This window comes from Oryctolagus cuniculus, chromosome 1 (genome assembly GCF_964237555.1).
Source record: "Oryctolagus cuniculus chromosome 1, mOryCun1.1, whole genome shotgun sequence".
Classification (NCBI taxonomy): domain Eukaryota; kingdom Metazoa; phylum Chordata; class Mammalia; order Lagomorpha; family Leporidae; genus Oryctolagus; species Oryctolagus cuniculus.
The window spans coordinates 233,103,343-233,129,145 of NC_091432.1; the positions used below are offsets into that span (position 1 = coordinate 233,103,343).

Genomic DNA, 25,803 nt, shown 5'->3' on the forward strand with positions numbered 1-25,803 from the left:
GCAAGGCCAGAGGTCCCGAGGGAGGGTGGGGTCCTGTGTGTTCAAAGAGCAGAGTAGGGCCTGGGGGAGACCGGGGAGGGTCAGGTAATGGGGGCGGGACCTTGGGGGTCCTGGGAGAGACTTGGATTTTCCTTGGAGGAGATGGGAGACCCTGGAGGGCTTTCCCAGGGGCACTTGCTGACTTGGAGTATTTCGCTGTGGGAACCGTTACTAAGTGCCCAGTCCAGTGGCACTAAGCGCACTCACACCGTGGCGTGCCCAGTCCGGTGGCACTAAGCGCACTCACGCCGTGGCGTGCCCAGTCCGGTGGCACTAAGCGCACTCACGCCGTGGTGTGCCCAGCCGGTGGCACTAAGCGCACTCACGCCGTGGCGTGTCCAGTCCGGTGGCACTAAGCGCACTCATGCCGTGGCGCAACCATCACCACCATCCCTCTCAGACTGACACTCTGCCCATCAGACCCCGCCTCCCTGCTCCCCCTCCCCCACCCCGGGCGACCACCCGTCTGCTCTGCTCTCCCGGCCTCACGGGAGTGGGACCCTCAGGTTCGCCCTTTGGCGCGTGCAGCTGGCTTCACCAAGCGTCATGTCCTCACAGTCCGCCTGAGCCACGGCGTCAGACTCCTGCATGCTCAGCGCTGGGCACTGTGTCGCCGTGGGGCTGGACCACATTTTATCTGTGCGCTCAGCTGTTGATGGACGTTTGGTAGCTGCTGCAGACGTGGGCGTGCAGACACGTGCGCAGACTCCACTCGCAGTTCTCTGGGGTCGGGACTTGGGTTTCTCAAAAGATCCTTCTGGCTTCCGTGCGGACAGCAGGATGGTGAGGCGCTGTCGCGACACTCGGGGAAACTGATGTGGCCTGGAGCAGGGCCGCCGTGAGGGGCGGCCGCATCCTAGAGGTTGATCGATGGATCTTAACATGCGGGCCGGTGTCGTGGCACAGTGAGTTGAGCTGTCGCTGGCAACGCCAGCATCCCATAGCAGAGTGCCCGTTCAGGTCCCAGCTGCTCCACGTATGATCCAGCTCCCTGCTGGTGCGCCTGGGAAGGCAGCAGAAGACGGCCCTGGTGCTTGAACCTATGTGGGAGACGCAGATGGAGCCCTACATTCCTGGCTTCAACCTGGCCCAGCCCTGACTGCTATGGCCAGTTGGGGAGTAGACCAGTGGATGGAAGATCTCTCTCCTTTATCTTTCAAATAAACAAATATGTATAGGAAACAGAGCTCTCCTGTCCACTGGTTCACTTCCCAAATGCCTGCAACAGCCAGGGCTGGGTCGGGCTAAAGCCAGGAGCCAGGAACTCCGTGCAGGTCTCCCACATGGATGGCAGGGGCTCGAGTCCCTGAGCCGTCACCTGCTGGGAGCTGGGACGGGGAGAGGGGCCGGGACGTGAGCTCAGGCACTCTTGTGTGGGAGACAGCCGTCTAACAGCAGCAGCACGCTGGATGGATTTGGAGGGGAGCTGATGGTGTTTGTAAAGAGGTGAGAGAGAAGGGGGTTACCCAGCCTGCCTGGAGGCGGAGGTGCCACTGTGGGCGGAGCCGGTGGGAGAGGAAGCCTGGAGTTCTGGTTGACCGCGCTGGGCTGTGTCACCCCAGCTCGCCGTCAGAGGGTCTCTGAAGAGAGGTGTGTTTGCAGTAGGAACGCACACAGGGAGTGTAGCCAGGAGGCTGAGCGGTGGGGGGGAAGGTTTAAAGGCGAACCGAGCAGCACGAGATCAGATATTTGGATGAAACAACCCCAGGCCCCTGGGTCAGTGATGAAGGGTGGTGCCCACCGAGGGGGGACAGACGCCCCGCAGACTCTGCTGTGTGTGTGACTGTCACTGTCGGGCAGTCACGTGAGAGCCCTTCTCTCTCCTCCCCACCCCCGTCTCTGTCTCTGGGCGTTCAGGATCTCCCAGGTGCAGCTGGCAGATTCTGGCGTCTTCACCTGTGTGGCCTCGAGCCCTGCTGGTGTGGCCGACAGGAACTTCACCTTGCAGGTGCAAGGTACGGAGCAGGGGCTGGGCTGAGCGGGTCCTTCCGCCTTGCTGGGTGAGAACCAAGGCCTTTGCCCCCTTCCCACCTGGTGCCAAGGGCAGAACCAAGGGCTGGCCCTTGTGGTGCCGAGGCAGGGCAAATCCAAGCTCCGTCTTGGGTTCGTTGGGTGGGTCACTGCTTTATCGCCAAGTGGTCATTGGGCACTCCCGTGCGCCTGGGATACAGCAGTGGGCAGGGTGGCTGCTCTCCCAGGGGAAGGAGAGGACTGTAGGAACATGGATGAGGGGGCATCTCGCCTTGGGGACCCTGGGGAGGCTTCCTGGAGGAGGTGAGGTCAAAGCCGAGTACTGGGGACGAGCAGGATTCTCTGGCCTGTGCAGAGGTCCCGGCGTGGGGTGAGACGGCTCCCGCCCGTCCTGTGTCTTCCACAGTGCCCCCCTTCCTGGAGCCTGCAGAGTTCCAGGAGGACATGGTGGTGGTCCGCGGCTCTACGGTGGTCCTCCCGTGCGAGGCCCGGGGCAGCCCCCTGCCACTTGTGTCGTGGGTGAAGGACGGGGAGCCCTGGTTGGCTCAGAGCCTGGAGCAGGGGCCGGGGCTGCAGCTGGAGGCCGTGGGAACTGAAGACTCGGGGACCTACTCCTGCGTGGCCGTGAGCGAAGCGGGCGAAGCCAGGCGGTATTTCCAGCTGACCGTGATGGGTGGGTCCCCGGTCCTGGGGGGTGGGGGATGATGGGAAGGCAGTGAGGGAGACGAGTCCACCCCGCGTCTCCTGGGAGTGGGGCTCAGAGACGGGCTTGGTCCTGGACAGAACCCCGCGCTGGCCTGGCCTGCAGGGGCGGCCGGCCGGATGCTTGATGTCCCCGGGGCTGGGCTCGTCTGCCTTGCCCACCAAACGTTGGTAGCAGACGGAAGAGCAAGAGTCACCCCAATCAGGGGGCGGAGCCCTAAGACTCGGCACGAAATCCTGCGCGTGTGGTGCTGCGTGGGAAACTATCTCCCCTCCCCATACCGTGTCCTCGCTGGTTTGAAAGCACAAGTAACTGTCCCTGGGAGATGATCCTGATGTCTCCAGGCCTCCCCACCCGTCGCGAGCCTCTGTTCGGGCTCTGAGTACCATCAGCATCTGGACTGGGGCTGGGCGGGGGGGAGAGGCTCCGGTATCCAGGTCCTGGCTGACACGGTGGTGTGGCTGGCAGATCCCCCCCACATCGAGGACTCGGGCCAGCCTGCAGAGCTACTGCTGACCCCCGGCACCCCCATGGAGCTCCTGTGTGATGCCCGGGGCTCCCCCCCACCCGACATCACCTGGCATAAGGACGGGCAGGCCCTAACCGGGCTGGAGATCGGCGGCCGAGCTCCACGGGCGCTCCAGGTGCAGGCTGTGCAGGTGCTGTGCCTGTCCGGGGGGGAGGGGGGGCTGCGCTTCCCCCAGGGTGATGGCCAGAGCTCCTCCTAGGGCGGGGCCTGAGGTTGTGGAGGTGCCCGGGCCGTGCCCTCAGGATCTCCCAGCCAGATCAGAGCCACGGCTGGTGCCAGAGCCAGATAACTCCCCTTCTAGGCGGAAGGGGGCTGGTGCAGTCAGGGGGACTTCTGGGAAGAGGCGGGCCTCGCACCAGGGATGAGATGGAGGTGGAGAGATCCAGAGAGAGGGGCAGAGATTGGCTGAGGAGGGAGAAGGGCCGCCCCAGCAGCCTAGGAGCAAATCCTGAGTCCCTAACAGCGTGGGAAGGGGCCAGAGAGGGGGATGGGCAGGCTGGGGCCGGGGCAGCTGCTCACCCTGCTCGTCCCCAGGTACGTGACGCTGGGCTGTACACCTGCCTGGCCGAGAACCCAGCAGGTGAAGTTGAGAGGAGCTTCCGGGTCAGGGTTCAAGGTAGGGGGTTTAGGGTGGCAGGAGTGGGAGGCAGGATGGACCCCGAGGGGATGGGTCGGTCTCTCACGCTCTCTCATGCTCCTCAGGTCCCCCAAATGTTGTTGGGCCCCAGGGCCTCCGCTCTGTGGTCGGCCTGGCCCCAGGGCAGCTGGTCCTAGAGTGCTCGGTGGAGGCAGAGCCAGCGCCCGAGATCCAGTGGCACCGAGACGGCATCTTGCTGCAGGTAAGCACCAGGGCCCAGCCTTCTGCCCCTCACGGCAATGGCCCTCGCCACACTGTGTCCCGGGTCCCAGCGCTGCCCTGGGCGGCTCCATGGGTAACTGCCCCTCGCCATCCTATCCTCAGGCTGGGACAGGCACACCCCAGCATTCTCCCCAAGCCACCTTCGCGCTGCGCGGCCTGGCTGTGTGTCCTGGGGCCAGGAACTGAAGCTCTCTGCGCTCACCCGCCAGTGGCGCCAGTTTGCAGCCGTGGACTCACGGGTCACAGTCTTTGGACAGGAGCTCTCTTCCTCCAGGGGGTCAGGGCCCGCGGCCAGCCTGGAGTGGGGCAGAGACCATCGTCTGAGACCCTGGTCCCCCTTGCCTGGCCCAGCCAGGCACTGCTGAGGGTCTGTCTCTTGTGGGGACCCTGCAGGCGGACGCCCACACCCAGCTCCCCGAGCAGGGCAGGTTCCTCCAGCTGCAGGCCCTGAGCACCGCCGACAGCGGCAACTACAACTGCACAGCCCGCAACGCGGCGGGCAGCACCAGTGTGGCCTTCCGTGTGGACATCCACAGTGAGTGTGGCCTGCCCCGCCCTGCCCACGCTCCTCGGAGTGACAGGTGCCCAACCCACTCCCTCTGTGCCCCTCCCCAGTGGCGCCCACCATCCAGCAGGGACCACCCAGCGTGAACACCTCGGTGAACCAGACGGTCCTGCTGCCCTGCCGGGTGGACGGTGCACCCTTGCCCCTCGTGACCTGGAGGAAGGACGGGGCCCCTCTGGATCCTGGGAACCCCAGGTGGGAGCTGGAATGGGAGTGCATCCGGGAGGGTCTTTGTGGGCTGTAAACAGAAACCGACTTGGGCAGGTGGAGCAGAAAAGTGAGTTTATCGCCAGGTCATGGGGCACCTCTCCAAAGCCAGGGACAGGGAGGCCACTGCTAAGTGATGGAGTGGCCAGGGGTTTCTCCCAGTGTCTCTGGTTGTGTGTGGCTTGTGTGTGCTCTTTCTCTCTCCCCACCCCCACCAATGAGCAGGCAGAAACACACCCTGACCCACCCAGGGACCCCTAGTTGTTGGCTCCTCGGCTCCAAGGCAGAGTGAGCTCCCTGTGAATCACACATCCCAGAGCGGAGAACGTCATTGGCTCAGTCTGAAGGAGGGATCTGTCCATCCTGGTCCAATCAACTGGGGCTGGGGGCGGGATTATACAGTCCAGCCAGGTACTTGGGGAGGAGCCATTCCCAGACACCACGGACATGGTGCTGCCTGTGGGCTCCTGGGGAGAGGCAGGGGCCAGAAGGAGACTGGGGAACCAGAAGCAGCCCCTCTCTAGACCTGTCTAATGCTGGGCTGAGGGCGGGGTGCCGCTCATGCTGTCACCCTGACCTTGACCTCACAGGTGCAGGACTCAGCCCCAAGTTGGTGTCTTCTTACTGAAGGGGTGGGGAACATCCGGCCCTGCCAAGGCACCTGGCTGCAGGAGAGGCTAGAAATTCAGTGAATGAATAGCAGGCTGATTCTTGAGTGGAGAATTTTGCAGGGCCCGCGAATGATGCTATGGATAGCCAGTGGCCCTTGGCAGGAAAAAAGGTCCCCACCCCTGTCTTACTGGGGAAGGGCCCCGCGGTCTCCATGGAGACCCCTCTGTCCACTCCAGATTGGAGCTGCTGCCCGGGGGTTCCCTGCGGATCCAGCCAGCCCTCGCCCAGGACGCCGGCCACTACGTGTGCGTGGCATCCAACTCCGCCGGCTCTGACCGGCAGAGCCGCCATCTCCGCGTCTTTGGTGAGTGCCGTGGGGAGGGCTGGCTCCTGCCTTGAGTGCCCAGTCCCTGCCAGGACCCGGTCCTGCTTAGCTTCCGGGTCGGGAACCAGGGCAGTGGTTCCCAAAGGTTTCTGACTGCAGCGCCCATTAGTACAAAGTGTTGATTCCTGTGCACAAATCACGCAGCCCTGGGACGATACCGTCCTGCTAAATGCATGTGAAGTGTGTGCCGAAGGGAAATGCAGGCAAACAAGTGACGCAGTCACCGGGATCTGTGGCCTTGCGGGAGGCCCCTCTGCTGGGCCCTGGCCTCAAGCAGGGGCTGATGGGTAGTTGAGCGCTGCAGGTCTCGCTCAGGGAAGCCAGGCCCAGCCTTGGCTGTTGGATGTTCTCCCCCCGGGGTCTCTCCTGACCCTGCCTTTGCCATCTCAGGATGGGTTGCGGGTGGTTTGAACACCCCCTCTCCCGGGCTCCACCTCGGGGCACAGCCTTAAGAGAGCCCACAGCCCTGCCCCCACCCGCACCTGTCTCCTGACAACTTGTCCTCTCCCCAGAGCCGCCAGCCATCAGCCCCAGCCCCTCCAACGTGACCCTGACAGCCCACGTCCCGGCCTCGCTGCCCTGCGAGGCTAGCGGCTCCCCCAAGCCCCTGGTGGCCTGGTGGAAGGACGGACAGAAGCTGGACTTCCGCCCACAGCCAGGCGCCTACCGGTAACACCTGCCCTTCCTGGGGCTTCCTGAGATGCACGGGGTGGGGGGGAGGGGTGCCCACCTCACACTCGGGGCCAGGCCAGGAACAAGGCGGGGACCAGAGCTTGTGTTGCAGCCTTGGGGGGCTCCGGGGGTCTTTGCACTGAGACGGAGACGCCCGGCAGGGGACGAGGGCGTTTGGGACACACAGCCCGACAGTTACACTCGTTACAGTCACCGTAAAAGAACAAACTGTGAGGTCTGAGTTCATTCTGGCTGAGCCTGGACATGCCAACTGCTCCCCCGGCTCTGTCTCCCCACTGCTCAAGGCAGCTCGTGTTAAATGATCGTGGGGCGCACTGAGGGACCTGACCCCCCCAGTGCCTCTCCCAGCATCTGCCTTGCAGGGTGCCGGGTCGCCACGGGTGCTCCATCCACCTGCTTTCTGGACAGGGGCTTGAGCGTGGCTGTTATTACAGAAGTTATCCCTGTGCGACTGTGCAGGCACACACAGGGCGGGAGATAAAGACACACCCTAAACCCAACTGCTAGACCTTTGGTGGGAGAAACTTCTAGAAGAAATACTACAGTCAGGGCTGGGAGCCCGAATAGAGGGAGGGGCAATGGTTGTGAGACCACGCCCATCCAGACGCCTGGGCAGGAAGGCCCTGGCAGCCTCGTCTTGGCCCAGCCTGGCCAGTCCCTCAGCCACCCGTCTGCCTCTCCCAGGCTCCTGCCATCCAATGCCCTGCTCCTCATGGCCCCCGGGCCCCAGGACTCAGCCCAGTTTGAGTGTGTGGTGAGCAACGAGGTGGGCGAGGCCCGCAGGCTCTACCAGGTGACCGTCCTCGGTGAGTCGGGGTGGGAGGTGGACCAGGAAGCCTGGGTCGGGGCAGCCCCTGTCCCCTGTCTGCTTGCAGGACTTGCCCTGGTTTCCTGCCAGTCTTCCTGCGCTTCCCACAATACCTCCTCCAGGAAGCCCTCTTGGATCCTGCCTCCTCCCCACCGCCCACCAACTCCAGCGCCAGCATAGTTGCTGGTGTATGGGACAGGCAGAAGGCCCCTCCCGATCCTGGATGTTCTAAACCCAGGTCGTACCTTGTCCTCATCTGGTTGAAATCGGCCCCTCTGGGGTGGGGTTTGGCCTAGTGGTTAGGACACTGGGTTCTAATCCTGCTCTGGCTCCTGTCTCCAGCGTCCTGCTCATGCCATAACCACTTGTCAGAAAGAAGTGTTTGAACACCACAGGGGCGGGCACTCACCTTATCAGACACCTACGCTCCACATCAGAGCACTGGGTTCAGTCCCCGGCTCCGGCTCCTGGCTCCAGCTTCTCGCTAATGCAGCCCCCAGGAGGCAGTGGAGATGGCTCCAGTGGTCGACGCCTGGATGGAGGGCCTGGCTCCCAGCTCTGGCCCCAGCCCAGCTACCAGAGGCAGTGAACAGGCAGCTGAGATCTCTGTCTGTCAGTCTGTCTGTCTCTGTCTCTCTGTGTGTGTCTGCCTCTCAAAGAAAAAAAAAGAAAAATTAACATTATGAAAACTGCATGGATTTCAAGGGGATTTTTGCCTCAAAATGAACTTACCTTGCAATTCCATCTCTCCGTGAACTTTTATTTTTAAAGATTTTATATATGTATTTGAGAGGTAGGTTAGTCAGTGAGAGGGAGAGACAGAAAGGTCTTCCATCCACTGGCTTATCCTCCAAATGGCTGCAATGGCTGGATCTGAGCCGATCTGAAGCCAGGAGCCAGGAGCCAGGAGCTTCCTCCAGGTCTCCCACGAGGGTGCAGGGGCCCAAGGACTTGGGCCATCTTCTACTGCTTTCCCAGGCCACAGCAGAGAGCTGGATCGGAAGAGGAGCAGCCGGGACTAGAACTGGTGCCCACATGGGATGCTGGCGCCACAGGTGGAAGATTAACCCACTGCGCCACAGTGCTGGCCCCCATGAACTTTATTTTTAAAGATAGATAGATAGATAGATAGATATTATTTATTTATTTTTTGACAGGCAGAGTGGACAGAGAGAGAGAGAGAGAGAGAAAGGTCTTCCTCTGCCGTTGGTTCACCCTCCAATGGCCGCCACGGCCGGCACGCTGCGGCCGGTGCACCGTGCCGATCCAATGGCAGGAGCCAGGTACTTCTCCTGGTCTCCCATGGGGTGCAGGGCCCAAGCACTTGGGCCATCCTCCACTGCACTCCCAGGCCACAGCAGAGAGCTGGCCTGGAAGAGGGGCAACCGGGACAGAATCCGGCGCCCCGACCAGGACTAGAACCCAGTGTGCCGGCGCCGCAAGGCAGAGGATTAGCCTAGTGAGCTGCGGCGCCGGCCAGATTGATAGATTTAAAAGGCAGAGTTAGAGAGGGAGAGGGAGAGGGAGAGGCAGAGAGATCCGTCCCCTGGTGATGGGCCAGGCCGAAGCCAGGAGCTTCATTCGGATCTCCCACGTGGGTGCAGGGACCCAAGCCCTTGGGCGTCCTCTGCTGCTTTCCCAGATGCATTAGCAGGGAGCTGGATCGGAAGTGGAACAGCTGGGCCTCCCGCTGGAGCCCGTGTGGGATGCTGGCGCTGCAGGCAGAGGCTTAACCTTCTACACAACACCGGCCCTTCTCCATGAACTGATTAAAGTCCTACCGTGTCCCTGAGCCCCCAGACACTTGCTGAATGAGCGAAGGAGACAGCCCAAGTCTGTTGTCCCTGCCCATCTCCCCACCCCCCCCATGTCACCCTGCCCCCCAGCCTCTGCTTAGGGTCCCCAGCCAGTGTCCCTGTGCCCTCAGCAAGGCTTTGTCTCGGGTTTCAGTACCTCCCACCATTGCGGACGACCAGACGGACTTCACCGTGACCAGGATGGCGCCTGTGGTCCTCACGTGCCACAGCACAGGTGTGCCGGCCCCAGAAGTTTCCTGGAGCAAGGCGGGCGCCCAGCTCGGGGCGCGGGGGAGCGGCTACCGCGTCTTGCCTTCAGGTAAGTGAGGGCGGACCCCAGAGACACAGAGAATGGGCACAGAGCCCCTAGGTAGAGCCAGGTGGACAGCCCTGGCTCTGCTGCCCCGGCTGGGTGGCCGGGGGCGCCCTCTTTCCCTCCCTGAGCCTCTGTGGCCTCCAGCTGAGCCCGCAGTGGTTCCCGGATGCTCGCTGGCAGCTCAGTGCTGTTTCAAGGCAAAACGAGGGGAATAGCTGTGAGCTGAGCGCTTTGCGAGGGGAGGGGGGGGGGGATTTATCCCTGATTCGGCGACGCCGCGCTCCCCCTTTGGTGTGGAAGTCTCTCTTCCTCTGATGAAGTCAAGCTTGGTGTGATGGCAGCTTTCCAAACACCGTTGCTTGTCAAAGTAGAAAGGTAGCAACTTCAGGGGACTCTCCACGCTCAGCCGACTTGTCCTGAAGTGTGTGCGCCACAGCCCAGAGCTAAGGGGTTCTTACTTAAGAGACAGAGGGGCTGGCGCCGCCGCTCACTAGGCTAATCCTCCACCTGCGGTGCCGGTACTCCGAGTTCTAGTCCCAGTTGGGGCGCTGGTTCTGTCCCGGTTGCTCCTCTTCCAGTCCAGCTCTCTGCTATGGCCAGGGAGAGCAGTGGAGGATGGCCCAAGTGCTTGGGCCCTGCACCCGCATGGGAGACCAGGAGGAAGCACCTGGCTCCTGGCTTCGGATCGGCGCAGCGCGCTGGCCATAGCAGCCATTTGGGGGGTGAACCAACGGAAGGAAGACCTCTCTCTCTCTCTCTCTCTCTCTCTCTCTCTCTCTCTCTCTCTCTCTCTCGTCTAACTCTGCCTGTCAAAAAGAGAGAGATAGAGAGACAGAGAGGGCCCTGGTGCTGTGTCATAGCGGGTGAAGCTGCCACCTGCAACACCAGCTTCCCATATGGGTTCTAGTTTGTGTCTTGGTTGCTCCACTTCTGACCCAGCTCCCTGCTAATGACCTGGGAAAAGCAATGGAGGATGGCCCAAGGGTTTTAGCCCCTGCCACCCATGTGGGAGACCCAGATGAAGCTCCTGGCTCAACCCCGGCTGTTGCAACCATCTGGGGAATGAATCAACAGATGGAAGATCTCTCTCTCTCTCTGTCTCTCCCTCTCTCTCTTTCTTTGACTTTCAAATAAATAAATCTGTTTTTTGAAAGATTTATTTTATTTATTTGAAAGGTGGAGTTACAGAGAGAGGGGAAGAGAGAGAGAGAGAGAGAGAGAGAGAGCGAGCTGCTATCCACTGGTTCACTGTCCAGTTGGCTGCAATGGCCAGGGCTGGGCCAGGCTGAAGCCAGGAGCCAGGAGCTTCTGGGCCTCCCACAGGGGCACTGCTTTCCCAGATGAATTAGCAGAGAGCTGGATCAGAAACGGAGCAACTGGGACTCGAAGTGGTGCCCAGTCAGGTGCCAGGGCTGCGGGCTGTGGCTTAACCTGCTGTGCCACAGTGCTGGCCCCAGTAAATAAATGTTTAAAAAAAAAAAGAGAGAGATAAAAAAACAAAGAGAGACCTCCCATCTCCTGGCTTGCTCCCCAAATACCCACCCTGGCTGGGGGTGGGCTGAGCCAAAGCCAGGAGCCAGAAACCCCACCCAGATCCGTCCAGTGAGTGGCAGGGACCCAGTTCCGTGGGCCATCAGCATCTGCCTGGCAGGAAGCTGGAACCAGGAGCAGGGGCAGGTGTCATACCCAGGCAGCCCGATGTGGGACGCGCGCATCTTCACCGCTGGGCCAAAGCCCGCCCCCATGGTGTTCAGGCCCTTCGGGAGCCATGGGCCACTCCTTCCGACCTGTGGCTACGGCAAAGCCCCCACGCAGTCAGCCACGGTTCTGGTTTCGTCTGGGGCCGGGGCGGGGGCTGCAGGGAGTTGCAGAGTCCTGTGGGTCTTGCTCCCCGCCCCCCAGCCAGTGCCCAGAGGTGCAGGAGGATGGTGCTGAAACCCCCTCACTCCCTGGCCGAGGCGCAGCCTGCAGTCTGGGGAGACAGACGGTGTTTATCGGGCAGCCGAGGCCGAGGGCGGGTGGGCAAGAGGCAGAGAGAGGCGGCAGTAACCCCGGGAGGCCCCGTAGGATCAAGTCCTCTGGCAGCGCCTGGCGAGAGCGGCAGGGTGTGGGCCCGTGAGCCAGGGGCTGCAGGCAGGGCAGTGGCAGATCCTGGAGCGTCTGAGCCCATCGTGTCTGATTCTTGTACACGTGGGGAAACAGACACCAGGAGACTGGCTCTGCTCCGGCCCACACCAGGTTCCCCATCTGACCCCCTGTGCTGTGTACCGCGGGTAGGGAGGCAGGTGAGTGTCCAGGGCCAGAGCACCAGGCCAGGGGCGCGTCAGAGCCCAGCCACCTCCATCGCCGGGGCCCCCTCTCCCCCTCAGGTGCCCTGGACATTGGACAGGCCCTCCCCATCCACTCCGGCCGCTACACCTGCACAGCCCGCAACTCTGCCGGCATAGCCCGCAAGCACGTGGTCCTCACTGTGCAAGGTAAGAGGCAGAGGCCTGGGCCAGGGGAGCTAGAGAGAGGGGTGGGCTGTGGGGGAGGCAAGGCCTTGGGTCCCGGATGCCCGGCTCTGCCTCTGATCCGACTCCCTGGTGGGATCTTAAGAGAAAAGGGCGGCGCCTTGCATCACTGCTGCTGCAGCTGAGGCTTCCAGAACCTTCTGTCTCTTTAGAGACTGCTGGGTGGAGGGGCTGGCGTTAATGGCACCCGAGGGACCTCTGCCACCCCACCCCCACCACCTCTCCGTGCCTTCGCAGCCTCCCCCGTAGTGAAGCCACTGCCCAGCGTGGTTCGGGCAGTCGAGGAAGAGGAAGTGCGGCTGTCCTGTGAGGCCCTGGGCATCCCCCGGCCCACGGTCACCTGGCAGAAGGAGGGGTTCAGCGTGCCCGCAGGTGAGACCCACAGCAGCCAGCCCTAATGACCCGGGAAAGCAGTGGAGGACGGCCCAAGGGTTTGAGCCTCCCCGGGTTCTCCTGCCTGCCCCAGGGGACCCCACGGCCTTGCTCCGCCCAGGCACGTCCCCGCCCCTGCTCGGTGTCCCCACAGCCTGAGTGGTCAGGGACGCGTGGCTCAGCTGGTCTCAGGGCTGGGTTTCCGCTCGCTCCATCACTCGTCCGCCGGGACCAGTCAGTCATCTGCTGCTTGGCGGGCAGCATGGCTCACGCCGCTCTCCTCCCCTCCCCGGGGGTCCCCTGCCCCAGCTACCACCCCTCAATTTCTCTGCCACACCCAGCGTCCAGGACCCAGGTCCTCCCCAGCGGCCAGCTGCGGATTCTCCGTGCCAGCCCGGAGGACACCGGCAACTACTTTTGCATCGCGCAGAACAGCGTGGGGAGCGCCATGGGGAAGACGCGGCTGGTGGTACAAGGTGGGCCGAGGAGGGGCTGGGGGCCCTGCTGACCAGGGGGCTTTGAGGCTCCGGGAGCCCCTCCCCTCGCTACCCAGCTCTGGGTCCCGGCAGGACACACCCCTGCACCCCACCCCACCCCCACGCCAGCACTGATGGTTCTAGAAGGAATTAGGGGGAATTGTCTTCTCCTCTTGACCTGGCCTCAGACAACTCCACCCCCCATGCTCTCGGCCTTCCCCTACTCCCTGCTGGACACCAGTGTGGCCATCATGTGGCTTTGCAGGAGCACATTCAGGATTCACCTATTAACCTCACCCTCCTCTTTGACCGTTCATCTCCCCGAAGACAAAGGGGACCTCACCAGCCACACCCTGGGGAGTCTGCCGGGAGTGGCCGACACGGCACTCCTGCCTTGGCCCCATGGCCTGCTCGGTGGGCATCTCGGGCTGTGCTGGCGGGCTGCTGGAGAGGGACTTCAGCTATGACCTCAGGGGGTCTCCTGGCCCCACGTCACCTTTGCCTAGCTGGCTCACCCACCCTGTGTGATGTGGAGCTGTCAGACATGAGGCGTCTGCCCAGGGACAGTCTGCTGGGCCTCTGTGCTGAGCTCCCATCACTGTGTGTGTGCACAGGTGCAATGGGTCACCCATCACAGCTTTGCCAAGTTCAGGGAGTCCTTGGTGACCATGGGCAAGGACCTTGGACCAGAGTTAGCAGGGGCAGCCGATAGGGTAGGGCTGAGGGGCCATGCCAAGGTCAAGGGCCCTAGGGCAGAGGCGGCCCACCCAACACTGGTCCAGTTTCCAAGTGGGCCTTTTCTGCCACAGTCCCGCCTGTGATCGAGCCCACCCTCCCCGACCTGTCCACCGCCGAAGGCTCCCACGCCCTGTTGCCCTGCACAGCCAGGGGCAGTCCCCAGCCTGACATCACCTGGGAAAAGGACGGCCAGCCTCTGTCTGGGAGCCAGGGGAAGTTCACCCTCCAACCTTCTGGGGAGCTGCTGGTCAAGAACTTGGAGGTGAGGCCCAGTCCACAGGTTCAAAGGGTCAAAAACCATAGCAGCTTGGGAACAGTGACTGCCTGCTGAGCCCCAGTCCACTGAGCCCTGGTGCACTGAGCCCTGGTCCTGCACTCTGAGCTGAGCCCTGGTCCCTCTGTGCTGAGTTCCCGTCCTCTACTCCGCACTGAATCTGGTCCCACACTCTGAGCTGAGCCTGGATCCTGCATTCTGTGCTGAGCCCTGGTCCCCCGCTCTGAGCTAAGCCCTGATCCCCCACTTTGAGCTGAGCCCTGATCCCCCACTCTGAGCTGAACCCTAACCCTGCATTCTGTGCTGAGTCCTGGTCCCTCACTCTGAGCTGAGCCCAGGTCCCACATGCTGGGCTGAGCCCCAGTCCATACTCTGAGCTGAGCCCTGGTCCCCCACTCTGGGCTGAGCCTCAGTCTCTCACTCTGAGCTGAACCCTAACCCTGCATTCTGTGCTTAGTCCTGGTCCCCCATGCTATACTGAACCCTGGTCCCCCACTCTGTGCTGAGTCTGATCCCACACTCTGTGCTGAGCCCTGGGCAGCCTAGGAGCCTGGAACTTGAGGCACACAGGTGCTACCATCCCACACACAGCTGACAAAGCCGAGGCCCAAAGCGTCCCTGGTGGTCCTGGGATAACACTGGGGCCAAGAGACAGAACCGCTGTTTGAACCTGGGCCTCCACAGTCAGCTCTGGGGGCAGGAGCTCCGTTGGGAGCCGCTGGGACTTGGTGATGACTTTGTGTCTCCAAAGCAAAAACACATGTTGACGTGAAGCATTCTCCATGCCTGGGGGAAGTGTTGAGCCAGGGGTGCAGGTGGGACCCCAACTTCCATCAGATTCTGTCATTGCAACATGGCAGCCCCTGCCCCACAAGGGAGCAGGTAGTGCTGTGTCGAGCGCCCAGCCCTGCAGTGCGCCCGGGAACCTCCCCTTCAGGGTCTCGGCCAGGCCCTGTCTGTGGAGACCTTCCTCACAGGAGAGTCAGGCGTGGGTCAGCTGGTGCAGGCCAGGACCTGACCACAGGACGCTCCCATCATGCCCCTGGCTCTGGGCTCCTCCAGCTGCAGGAATGCGCTGGAGCCAAGGTGGAGCTGGCCCGGTTGCCGCTGTGTGACCTTGAACACGTCGCTTCACTTCCCCGGGCCAGGTGCTCCCGGGGATCAGCGGGAGTGGGTCCCCTGGAACATTCCAGCCCGTTACCAGGGTGGGGCCAGTTCTGAGCCCCTGCCTCCCTCTGCCCACAGGCCCAGGACGCTGGCACCTACACATGTACCGCAGAGAACGCCGTGGGCCTGGCTCGCCGCCGCGTGCACCTCACCATCCTGGCACTGCCCACACTCACCACCCTGCCCGGGGACCGCAGCCTGCGCCTCGGGGACCGGCTGTGGCTCCGCTGTGCGGCCCGGGGCAGCCCGACCCCCCGCATCGGCTGGACCCACAACGACCGGCCGGTCACAGGTCTGGGCCTGCAGTGGGTGGCCGGGACAGAGACCCAGGACCCCGGGGGTGCTGAGGAGGGCAGGAGGATGCACAGACCAACTCAGTGGACAGGAGGTGGAGAGACCATCGGCCAGCCTTGGGCGGCGGGTCTGCCGACTTGGCCCTGGGCAGGGTGCGGGGCAGCCCAGCACGTGACCAGCCACACCTGTCAGAGCCCACCTGCAGGGCCAGAAGGAGGTGGGCTCCAGCCCAGAGTTGCAGCTCCCATGTGGCACCCTCGGCAAACCCTGCTCCCTGGGCCCCTCCTTACATTAGAGGATGCTTCTCGTGTTCCTAAACCCAGGGCTGGGTGCTGGGAAACCCCCGTGCACACCTGCAGTCGGGCTTAGCGGGGACCACGGCTCCTGGTCGGGCCTGCGCGAGCCCAGCCTTCCTGCCACACGCAGACAACGAGGGGTCCCAAGGACGCAGGCAGGAGCCACGCCCACAGCTCGGTCGTTAACAGGCTCTGCCGCCCCAGGTGTCATGGTGGTGTTTCCACTCGGGTCGTGTGAGGCTCACAGCATGCCCCGTAAGGCAGTAAGGGCCAGCTCTTCATCCAGGGCCTACAGGGCCTGTGCCCCCCGGCCAGGGAGAAGGGCCACCCCCTACCATGTCCGGGTCTTTACTCAGCACATGCAAGGGTCCCTGACTCGGGTCCCGGGACCTCTTGCTCTCTGCTGCAGAGGGCGTGTCCGAGCAGGACGGGGGCAGCACACTGCAGCGGGAAGCGGTCACTAGAGAGGACAGCGGGACCTACGTCTGCTGGGCTGAGAACAGCGTGGGCCGCGTGCAGACCGCCAGCTTTGTCCACGTGAAGGGTAAGCCGTGTGCCCCAGGCCTCGGGAAGAGCCCAGCTGTTGCTTTCTAAGAAACAGGCCCCTGACCTCCAAGCTGCTGGCCCCTCACCCTGGCGCGCGGCCATCCCCTGGAGGGCTTTACAGAGTGCTGAGGCCCAGGCCGCACCCGTGATTCAGTAAACAGCCTCTCCAGGGTGGGGCTGGGTGTCAGTACTTGTTACACTCCCCAGATGAGCCGGGTGTAGGTGGAGTTGGACTGGCATCTGCCACCGGACAGTGAGGCTCCCGGCCTGCCAGTCGTCCCCAGTGTTCTTGCTCCCCTGGGAGCAGCCCCATGGCCCTCAGTGACCTCATGACGTCACTTGCTCAACCTTAGCGGGGGTGGGGTTGGATAGAGGGAAGAGCAGCCCAGGACACCAAGTCATAGCTGCAGCTTTGGGGAGACTCAGCCTCAGGAAACCAGGAAGAATGGGGACCCGCACGGGACAGCCAGGAGTGGTTTGAGAGCCACACTGAGTGCAGCAGCTGCCCTGATGCTCATGTTTTCCAAAATGCCTCTGCAGCAAGTGTAATGCGTCTCTGAGGGCAAGGTTACGACACACGTAGCACTGCATTCCCTCCTGTGCCCGTCTCAGGCATCACTAATCGATCACTGCACTCAGTTTCAAATCAGCACAGTTCCTGGTGACTCTGCCATCCTGTGAGATTTGACCCATGACATGGAAGCTGTTTGTCTTAGCTGATGCATTGAGCACCCACAGCCTTGCTGGGCTAGCAGGAGCCTCGTTGAACCCGAAGGGAACCTGACTATTCCCTTGCTGTCGCCCCACACAGAGGCTCCCACCCTGCATGGGGAGGCCTTCTCCTACCTGGTGGAACCTGTGGGAGGCAGCATCCGGCTGGACTGTGTGGTCCATGGGGACCCAGCGCCCAACATCCACTGGACCAAAGATGGCCTCCCGCTGCGGGGCAGCCGCCTCCGGCGCCGGCTGCAGAATGGCTCGCTGACCATCCACAGGACCGAGGCAAGGCGGGGCCTGGCGCCCTGGGGCGGGGCCAGGCACCAGCACAGCCCTGTGCTTCCTCTGACCCTCTGCAGGCTCCTGAGCACTCCCTGCCTGTTCCCCAGGGTCCCGGTGACCCCGCAGGGGCATTGAATTTTCCCGTTGTCAATCAAGCCCGCCCTCCAGCAGGGCTGATGGTTGTCCCAGCCTCCCGGGTTGATAGCGAGGACCAGGGACGTGATCCATACCAGGTCTTTGGGCGTGGTCTGTTGGTAACGCCCCCAGCATAGGATGAGTAAAGCCCCGTGGGGCCTCACTCTACAGGGGAAGACACTGAAGTTCAGAGCAGCCCGTGCCCAGTAAATGCAGCGGGCAGGAGCCCACCCAGGTCCCTGACACCTGTTCCCTGCTGTTCCCAGGGCCTCCGGCCTGGGCAGCCCCTGTCCCCCTCCACCCATGCCCTACGCTCCAGTGGTTGCTCCGAAGCCCTCAAGCCAGTCCTGGCTCCAGTTTGTCTGGGAGGCCTTGACCGCCGCAGATCAGGGCAGAGGTGGTGACCGCAGCGGTGGCGCCGGTACCGAGCGCTGACCACGTGCCAGGCACCACGCTTCGCACTTGAAGAGCGCGTTTCGCCGACAGGCGGGGAAGCGAGGCTCGGGGCCGTGGTGGTGGCCGGCAGTGGCTCCAGCAGAGTCTGCCGTGGGGTGGAGCCTGCTCTCCTGTGGTTCCCACAGCCGAGTCTACGCTCTCAGCTTTGTGCTCCCGCCTGTCACTCCCTGGGCCGGCCCAGCCACACCTCCCTGGGGTGCTGCCTGCCTCTCAGAAGGGATTCTGAGCCGGGCGGTTCCCGGCCGTCCCCTGCCCGTGGCCCCCGAGGCAGGGCAGGCTGCAGCTGCCCCCCTTCCAGGAGACTCCCACTGCGTGGGAAACGCTCTGAGAGCTCCTGCAGTCCAGAAACATGGTGGGAGGCCCAGTGTTTCCCAAACTTCGTGAACCATGGAACCCTTTCTGTCCAAGGAACCCCAAATAACTTGCCGTGGCGCAAGAACACTTCCCCGTGCACAATTTGGGGCAGGTGGATCAAAAGCCCGCCTTTCCCGGCCGGTGGCCCCACGCAGAGCAGCAACTCCAGGGCTATGGTCTTTGCCCCGCCCGGTTCCAGACGAGAAAGGGGCTGGGGTCTCTCGGAGTCTCTGGAGGCCTGGCCAGGGACCCCGATCCCCAGCCGGCTGGTGCTCCTGCTCCTTGCTGGTCGGAGGGGTCTCGGCCCTGTGGCCCTCTCGGTGCCCATCTGTTCCCAGCTGCTTCCTCCCTGAGCACCTGCTCCACTCTCCCGTGCCACCTGCAGATGGACGACGCGGGGCAGTACCAGTGCGTGGCGGAGAACGAGGTGGGCACCGTGAAGAAAGTGGTGATCGTCCTGCTTCAGAGTGAGTGTCCCCCACCCCATCCCTGGCCTCGCCTCCTCCGTGGAGCAGGAGCCCGGGGGCAGCCGTGGCTGGGAACCAGTCTCCCAGGTGGAGGGGGAGGCCCGGGACCCAGCTTCCAGGCCTGGGGCCAGCCTGGAAACCCAGACTCCCATGGAGCTCATCACAGTGGCTCCTGGCACCTGCCAAGCCTCAGAGAGTTCAGAAAGCAGGCCTGAACCTCACAGGAACCCGTGGGGCCGTCTGGGTGGGGACCACGTGGAGAGCATGTGTGCCGGAGAGCCCGCGTCACAGTGTCCGTCCACCCGCACCAGCACCTGGCTCAGAAAACACAGCAGGGGGCATTTGGCCTGGTGGTTAAGAGGCCACTCGGGATGCCACATTCCACGTCAGAGCGCCTGGGCCCAGCTTCTGGGGACACACGCCCTGGGAGGCAGCAGATGTGGGTCCCTGCCACCCATGTGGGACACCTGATTTGAGTTTTCAGCTCCTGGCTTGGGCCTGGCCCAGCCCTGGCTGTTGCAGGCATTCAGAGAATTAACCAGTAGTTGAGGCTTCTCTCTCTCTCTCTCTCTCTTCCTCTGATTTTCCAATAAATAAAATTTAAGAAGTGCAACGGTAGTATCAGCTCCCAGGCCCTCCAGCAAGTCCTCCACCCAGCCATTGCCCTCACCCCAGTAATCACTGTCCCCACTTTTGCCAGTTTTTATTTTTTACAAAAGCTTTATTGAGTTATAATTTACATTCCATAAAATTCACCCATTCATATAGCTTAATATTATTCAACCTTGAAAAGAAAGGGATTTCTTTTTATAAAGTTTTTATTATTATTATTATTATTATTATTATTATTATTTGAAAGGCAGAGTTACAGAGGGAGAGGGAGAAACAGAGAGAGGTCTTCATCCACTGGTTCACTCCCCCAGTGGCCACAGTGGCCAGGGCTGGTTAGCTGAAGCCAGGAGTTCCATGCGGGTCTCTGCAATGTGGAGAAAGGAGGGAGGATGGGGCAGGTCTCGGCGCCCAGGAGCAGCGTGGTGCTGAGTTCGCTGCGTTTCTTCTGCCTGGGCCCCGGGTGCTGGAGAAGCCGTGGCCCTGACCGAAGCCTCTGTGCTAAGGGGGTGGAGGGGACAGCATCTCTGGGAAGGAAGTGTCTGGACAGGAGCTGCCCCACACCAGCCAAACGCCCTCCCCCGCCCCGTCAACAAAGGCCCCCCGAGGGAGCCAACACCTGTCCCTCACCTGCCCCGTGTGCTGAGGGAGAGGGACACAGGCCCCGCCCACCTCTGCCCCTTCTCCATAGTGTCTGTGGGGGCCACACAGGAGCCCTGTGAGGGGCGCCTGCCCAGCGGTAGTGAGGCTCCCTCCCTGCTCTGGGTGGCTCTGTGGGGGCCGAGCAGGGGACGGACCTGGTGCCCTGCCGTGGGAGGGGCCACCTCTTCTGCCCTGGCGGCATCCGAAGACGGGCGCTGAGCTGGAGGCTGAAGGAGACCCAGGGGCTCGAGCACCTGGCGGTCCCATCCACTCTGAAACTCCCCTGCACGCCCAGGACAAGGATGACCAGAGCTCTGAACCGTGGGCCAAGGGTTCTCAGGTTGTGAGAGCAGGCCCAGCCTCTCCACTGTCCAGGCTCGCCCGGTCCACAGGGCCCCCAGCCAGCCCAGTCCAGGGCTTCTCCACTCATTCGCTGCCAGTTTAGCTGCTTCTCCTGACCACGATTCTCCTCCCCTACTGCAGGTCAGCTCCACCCCCGGGGCCAGCCCTGCCCAAACAAAGCCCTGGTGATGGCCAGGTGCGGTGGGCTGGGGTGGACACAGTCCCGGCAACCATAGACTTTCTCTGCTCTCGTGCAAAACTCTAGAAGCTTCCTGTGGGTGAATGAGTCTCGGTTCGGATGGGCTGTGGTTGAATTTAGTCGTTGGGGACGGCAGCTTCGGCTGCCTGTGCACCCAGCCACGGCCGGCGCGCCTGCTCCGGCTGGTCTGCGGACTTGCCCAGAAAGCCGCCAGGTCACATGCGCTCTTGCGGCAGGGTTCACATACAGCCAGCCCTGTCTGTGACGTCGTCCGCATTGTCCGTGTGGGATAGGTTTCCTTTGTCTTCACCGCTCTGTGGTTTCCCACTATTTGGGTGGGCGCCGTTTGGGCGCGTGCTCTGTGGAGGTTCATGTCCACATTCATGGCTCTGGGAGAACGCACACTCGCACGGCCATGAAGATCCTTCTGTTTTTAATGATTTCTGTTTGTTTGTTTCAAGAGTCGGAGTTACAGAGAGAAGGGGATATGGGGGTTGGGAGCGACAGGGAGAGAGCAGTCTTCTGTCCGCTGGGTCACCCCCAGATGGCCACCGTGGCTGTGGCAGGCTCCTAAATGGCTCCCTAGGGTACACCCACATCCCAACCCCCAGACCCTGTGGAGAAAGGGTCTCGGGGGGTGGGATGAAGTTAAAGCTCTCGAGACGATCAGTGATGGTCTGAGCGTGCCCTGAGTCACAAGCAGGCTTACACAAGAGAGGCGGAGGGAGCTCCCACACGCCCATGCGTGTGCACAGCCTCGGACGGACACACACCCCGGAGGCAGAGGACAGAGCGCTGCCGCCCAAGCCCACCAGGGGCTGGCAGAGCAGGGCCTCTGAAGGGACCGGGACCCTCGCTCGGTGGCGCTGGTCTTCACAGGCGCGTGGCAAGCGCTGCTCTGCGGTGTCTGGTGGAGCGGACCCCCACCCCTCCCCAGCAGCCCCTGGCTCTCCTGCCCGCAATGCGTGCAGCACCGGGCATCCCACGTGAACCGTCCTGGGGGTCAGGAATCCTAAGTGGACAGGAAGTCCCATCCTGTCTTTCAGAGGAGAAAACAGGGGCAGGCAGTGACGTGATGCGTGTCCTCCCGCTTTGTGGGACAGAGTAGAGCAGGGGGAGCCTCGTCACCAGGAACAGCCTCCGTGTCTAGAACAGAGCTTGCTTTAGCAGATCACAGCACGCCGTCTGTGCCCGCAGAGTGCACACTCACGCATGCAGCCAACCTCATTTGAGAGGCAGAGAGAGAGAATGAGATCCCCGGTTCACGCCCCAAATGCCTCCAATGGTCAGGTCTGGGCCGGGCCAAAGCTGGAAGCCAGGGACTAAATCCAGGTCTCCCACGCGGGTGGCAGGGGCCCGACCCCCTGGCCATCACTGCTGCCTCCCGGGGTCTGCATCTGCAGGAGCTGGAACGAGGCGCAGAGCCAGGGCTCAAAGCCGGGAGCTGCAGTGTGGCTGTGAGGGCCCAGCTGGCAACCTCATCTCCACCCCACACACCTGCAGCCCTCGAACCGATTGTACAATTGCACCTGCAGTAGACATTCAGACTTCTCCCTTGTCATTCTCTGAGCAACACAGCCCGGCCACTAGTTACGTAGCATTTACCTGCGATAGACGTTCTAAGTCACCCAGAAATGATTGGTGGTGCACGGCGGGGATGTGCGTGGGGTCCATGGAAGCCCTGCATGGTTGATGGCAGGTCTTGAGGATCCGTGGGGTTTGGAATCCGTTAGGGTTCCTGGGACAGTCCCCAGCAGATACTGAGGGGTGACTGCAGATCTAACAATGGAGTACCACGTACCCACTAAAAATGAATGGTTAATGGCGTGGGAAGATAGGTATGCCTGGGCGTGGCGGGGCAGGGGAAGCCGCTGTTTGCGGTGTGACCCAGTATTCATGGGGAACAAGGGCTCGGAGGGCCGGGCCGGCAGGATCACGGGCTGGCGGGGTCCGTGTGCAACTTGCTTGCTGCCGCCCCCTGTGTTCCTAACGTGGAATACACACAAACGCTGCAACGTTCCCAAAAGCTGCCTGGGCCGCCCGCAGGTGCCCCGGTGTTGGAGGTGCAGCCCCAGGACATGACAGTGCGATCAGGGGATGACGTGGCACTGCAGTGCCAGGCCACCGGGGAGCCGGCACCTACCATCGAGTGGCTGCGGGCGGGCCGAACCCTGCGGGCCAGCCGGCGACTGCGGACCCTGCCGGATGGGAGCCTGTGGCTGAAACGCGTGGAGGCGGGGGACGCGGGGGTCTACGAGTGCATTGCCCACAACCTGCTGGGCTCCGCCAAGGCCCGGGCACTCCTGGTCGTGAGAGGTAGGGGGCGTCCCAGCCCAGACCTGCAGGGACAGAGGGGGGCTGCCCTGCACAGGGGCTTGTCATGCATCTTGCTCACTGGGGACCTGGCCTGCTGCCCTGTCCGTCCCTGATCCCCTCTCTGAGTCACAGACAGCATGAACCAGCCTGGAGGCCCTTGTGTGTCATCCTGCCCAGCCTGTCTGTTTACAGTGGGGGAGACTGAGTCTCAGGGGGGCTGTCTGCCGCCTCTTGGACAGGGGACCCTGGGTATTCCAGCTTCGCTGCCACAGACGCGTGTCCTCTGCACCCTTCGCAAGCCCATGAATCAGGCAATGAGGCAGGGGCGGCCGGTGTGCTCCCGATGGGGGTCGCTGTGACCTTGCACTTGACCTGTGCCCTGCCTGCGGCCTGCCAGGGGTGGGGGGATGCAGTCAGAAAGGGCGTTGCTTGCTGGCGTAACTAAGCCTGCCTTCCTGGGGCTCCTTGGTCAGTCCCCTTTACCCTCAGGTCAGACGACTTCAGAAGGGGGGAGAGGACCAGGAAACCGCAGTGAGATGATTCTGAATGGCCTCCTCATTCAGAAAAAGTTCAGCTGTTTGAGACATTTTTGCTTTTTAGTGGTGTTTGAAGGTGAGATCTTTGGGGTTTGGAAGAGATCATGACGTCAGGGCCACTGTGATATATCCGTAGCTTCAAAAGGAGAGGAAAGGCCGGCGCCGCGGCTCACTAGGCTAATCCTCCACCTTGCGGCGCCGGCACACCGGGTTCTAGTCCCGGTCGGGGCGCCGGAGTCTGTCCCGGTTGCTCCTCTTCCAGGCCAGCTCTCTGCTGTGGCCCAGGAGTGCAGTGGAGGATGGCCCAAGTGCTTGGGCCCTGCACCCCATGGGAGACCAGGAGAAGCACCTGGCTCCTGGATTCAGATCAGTGCTGGCAGCCATTGGAGGGTGAACCAACGGCAAAGGAAGACCTTTCTCTCTCTCTCACTGTCCACTCTGCCTGTCAAAAAAAAAAAAAAAAAAAAAAAAAAAAGAGATGAGCCGGTGCACCTGCTGTGTTCCTCTGTGACCCCGGGTGGTGCACCTGCTGTGTTCCTCTGTGTGATGGCCTCACCCATTCAGACTCAACAGAATGCCGGCACCATGCTCTTGCTGTTCCCAGCCTCTAACTGGGAGCTGCATAAACCTCTATGCTCTATGAATTGCCTCTTTGCTCTATGAATTAGTACCCGTTGGTAGTACTGAGTCATAGCAACAAAAAGTCAACTAAAACCCAGCTGCATAAAGGGGAGTTGGAGACTGAGACTTCTGGGTGGTCAGCACAAAGACCTCCTCTGTGTGGCTTTGGTCTCCTGCCCTGCCCAGGGCAGACGTCACCAACCTATCGCCACACACACGGTGTCAGCACCTTTCCCCAGAGAGCCCTTGTCCGTCAGCTGCAGGTGGGGCCCCTCCTGGCACCTGGTCTCATCTGCTGCAGGCCGGGCAGGACACCAGCAAGTGGGGCTCTGAGGGGCCAGCGGTTCTCTGACCCCTGTCCTGGGTCGCTGTCTTGGGGGAGAGCAGACCCTCCCCTATTCCAGACCTTGATTCTGGTTCTTCCCCTCGCCTGTGTGCAGCCCCCAGCCCCGCCCAGCGCCGTGCACATGCCCTGTGTGTTTGATCCTAGTGTTGCTGTGGCCCCGTGCCCCATGCCTGGGCTTACGTAGCAGACACTGTCATGCTGCTCCAGAGACCGGAGATTTAAGACCACGGCGGGGCTGCCCACCTCTGAGGCCATGCGGGGGAATCTGCTCCGGCCTGGCCGTCCCTGGTTTGTGGACGTGTCCGTACCCTGAGCCCTGCCTTGGTCCTCACGGGATGCTCTGGGTGTCTGTGTCCGGATCACCCTTTCCTAAGGACACCTGTCACGTTGGATTTGGGCCTGCCCTGATGACCTCATTTTAATTTGGTTTCAGATAAAGTCGCATTCGGCAGTCCTGGGGATTGGGACTTCAGCATACAAATCGGGGTGGGGGAGACCCAGTTCGATCCATAACAGCCCCCTTATTTATTTATTTTTTGACAGGCAGAGTGGACAGTGAGAGAGAGAGAGAGACAGAGAAAAAGGTCTTCCTTTGCCGTTGGTTCACCCTCCAATGGCTGCCGCACCATGCTGATCCAAAGGCAGGAGCCAGGTGCTTCTCCTGGTCTCCCATGGGGTGCAGGGCCCAAGCACTTGGGCCATCCTCCACTGCACTCCCGGGCCACAGCAGAGAGCTGGCCTGGAAGAGGAGCAACCGGGACAGACTCCGGCGCCCTGACCGGGACTAGAACTGGGTGTGCCGGCGCCGCAAGGTGGAGGATTAGCCTAGTGAGCCGCAGTGCCGACCCCCCCCTTATTCTTTAAATGGAAGCAGCAAGACTTCCTCCCTCCTTAAGCTCAGTATAGGCAGCCCAGATAACACAGAACTCTGAAGAGAAACGCGATCATCTCCCATAATTCCACGACCGGCAGTAGCTCAGGCGGCTCCTGGGGGCTCAGCTCCCAGGCGTTTCCCTCTGCGGGTACAGATGTCTCTTTGCTTCCCAGAGGTGAGGTGGCAGCCCCAGCTTGGCCCTGCAGCCTGCTCCTGTGCTTCCTCCACTGTGCGTGACACCCACCGTAACCCACCCAGGTGCTAGTCTTTCACCCGGTGGGTGTGGTTTTGGTCCCAAAGTCGCTGGCCTGGTTCAATGAGCAACGTAGTTTCTTCCAGTTTCCCCTCTCAAATCCATGCAGGGGGGCCATCTTTGCACAGTGGAGTGGGTGCCTCCACAGACAGCACAGTCTCTTCAAGGGGCATGGCTAGGTGTCGGGGGGTGGGGGGGGCAAGTCCCAAGTATCAGCGTGTCCTCCCTCCCTGCCTGGAAGGGTCCCAGCCTGGCCTTGTGGGGGACACGGGGCCGCCGAGAGCCCCTGCCTCTGGGAAATGGCTGCCGGTCCCGGGCTCTGTCTCCTTCCCTCCCAAGGCAGCTCCTGCCTCCTCCCTGTCTGCGGCCCCAGGCTTCCTCACCCCCTCCCTAGAGGCCAAGGGCAGGTGCACCCCAGATGGGCGTCAAATCTCATCAGACCTCTCATCAGACCCCAGACACAGGCTGTAGGACGCAGCTTCCTGGAATCTGGTA

General features: G+C 62.1%; 1 protein-coding gene across 1 annotated transcript in view; it reads left to right on the plus strand.

Annotated features, from left to right (window-relative positions):
- HMCN2 (hemicentin 2) overlaps positions 1-25,803 on the plus strand; it is a 141,462-nt gene that overhangs the window by 106,533 nt on the left and 9,126 nt on the right. Inside the window, exons 67-86 of the mRNA XM_070058093.1 lie at positions 1,897-1,994; positions 2,417-2,683; positions 3,182-3,372; positions 3,777-3,858; positions 3,945-4,081; positions 4,495-4,636; positions 4,717-4,861; positions 5,722-5,849; positions 6,383-6,539; positions 7,248-7,369; positions 9,322-9,486; positions 11,853-11,960; positions 12,234-12,368; positions 12,710-12,844; positions 13,654-13,844; positions 15,102-15,315; positions 16,023-16,157; positions 16,971-17,161; positions 18,489-18,570; positions 22,409-22,678. Coding sequence (XP_069914194.1) covers positions 1,897-1,994; positions 2,417-2,683; positions 3,182-3,372; positions 3,777-3,858; positions 3,945-4,081; positions 4,495-4,636; positions 4,717-4,861; positions 5,722-5,849; positions 6,383-6,539; positions 7,248-7,369; positions 9,322-9,486; positions 11,853-11,960; positions 12,234-12,368; positions 12,710-12,844; positions 13,654-13,844; positions 15,102-15,315; positions 16,023-16,157; positions 16,971-17,161; positions 18,489-18,570; positions 22,409-22,678 — 3,095 coding nt within the window. The remainder of the gene's footprint in view (positions 1-1,896; positions 1,995-2,416; positions 2,684-3,181; positions 3,373-3,776; positions 3,859-3,944; positions 4,082-4,494; positions 4,637-4,716; positions 4,862-5,721; positions 5,850-6,382; positions 6,540-7,247; positions 7,370-9,321; positions 9,487-11,852; positions 11,961-12,233; positions 12,369-12,709; positions 12,845-13,653; positions 13,845-15,101; positions 15,316-16,022; positions 16,158-16,970; positions 17,162-18,488; positions 18,571-22,408; positions 22,679-25,803) is intronic.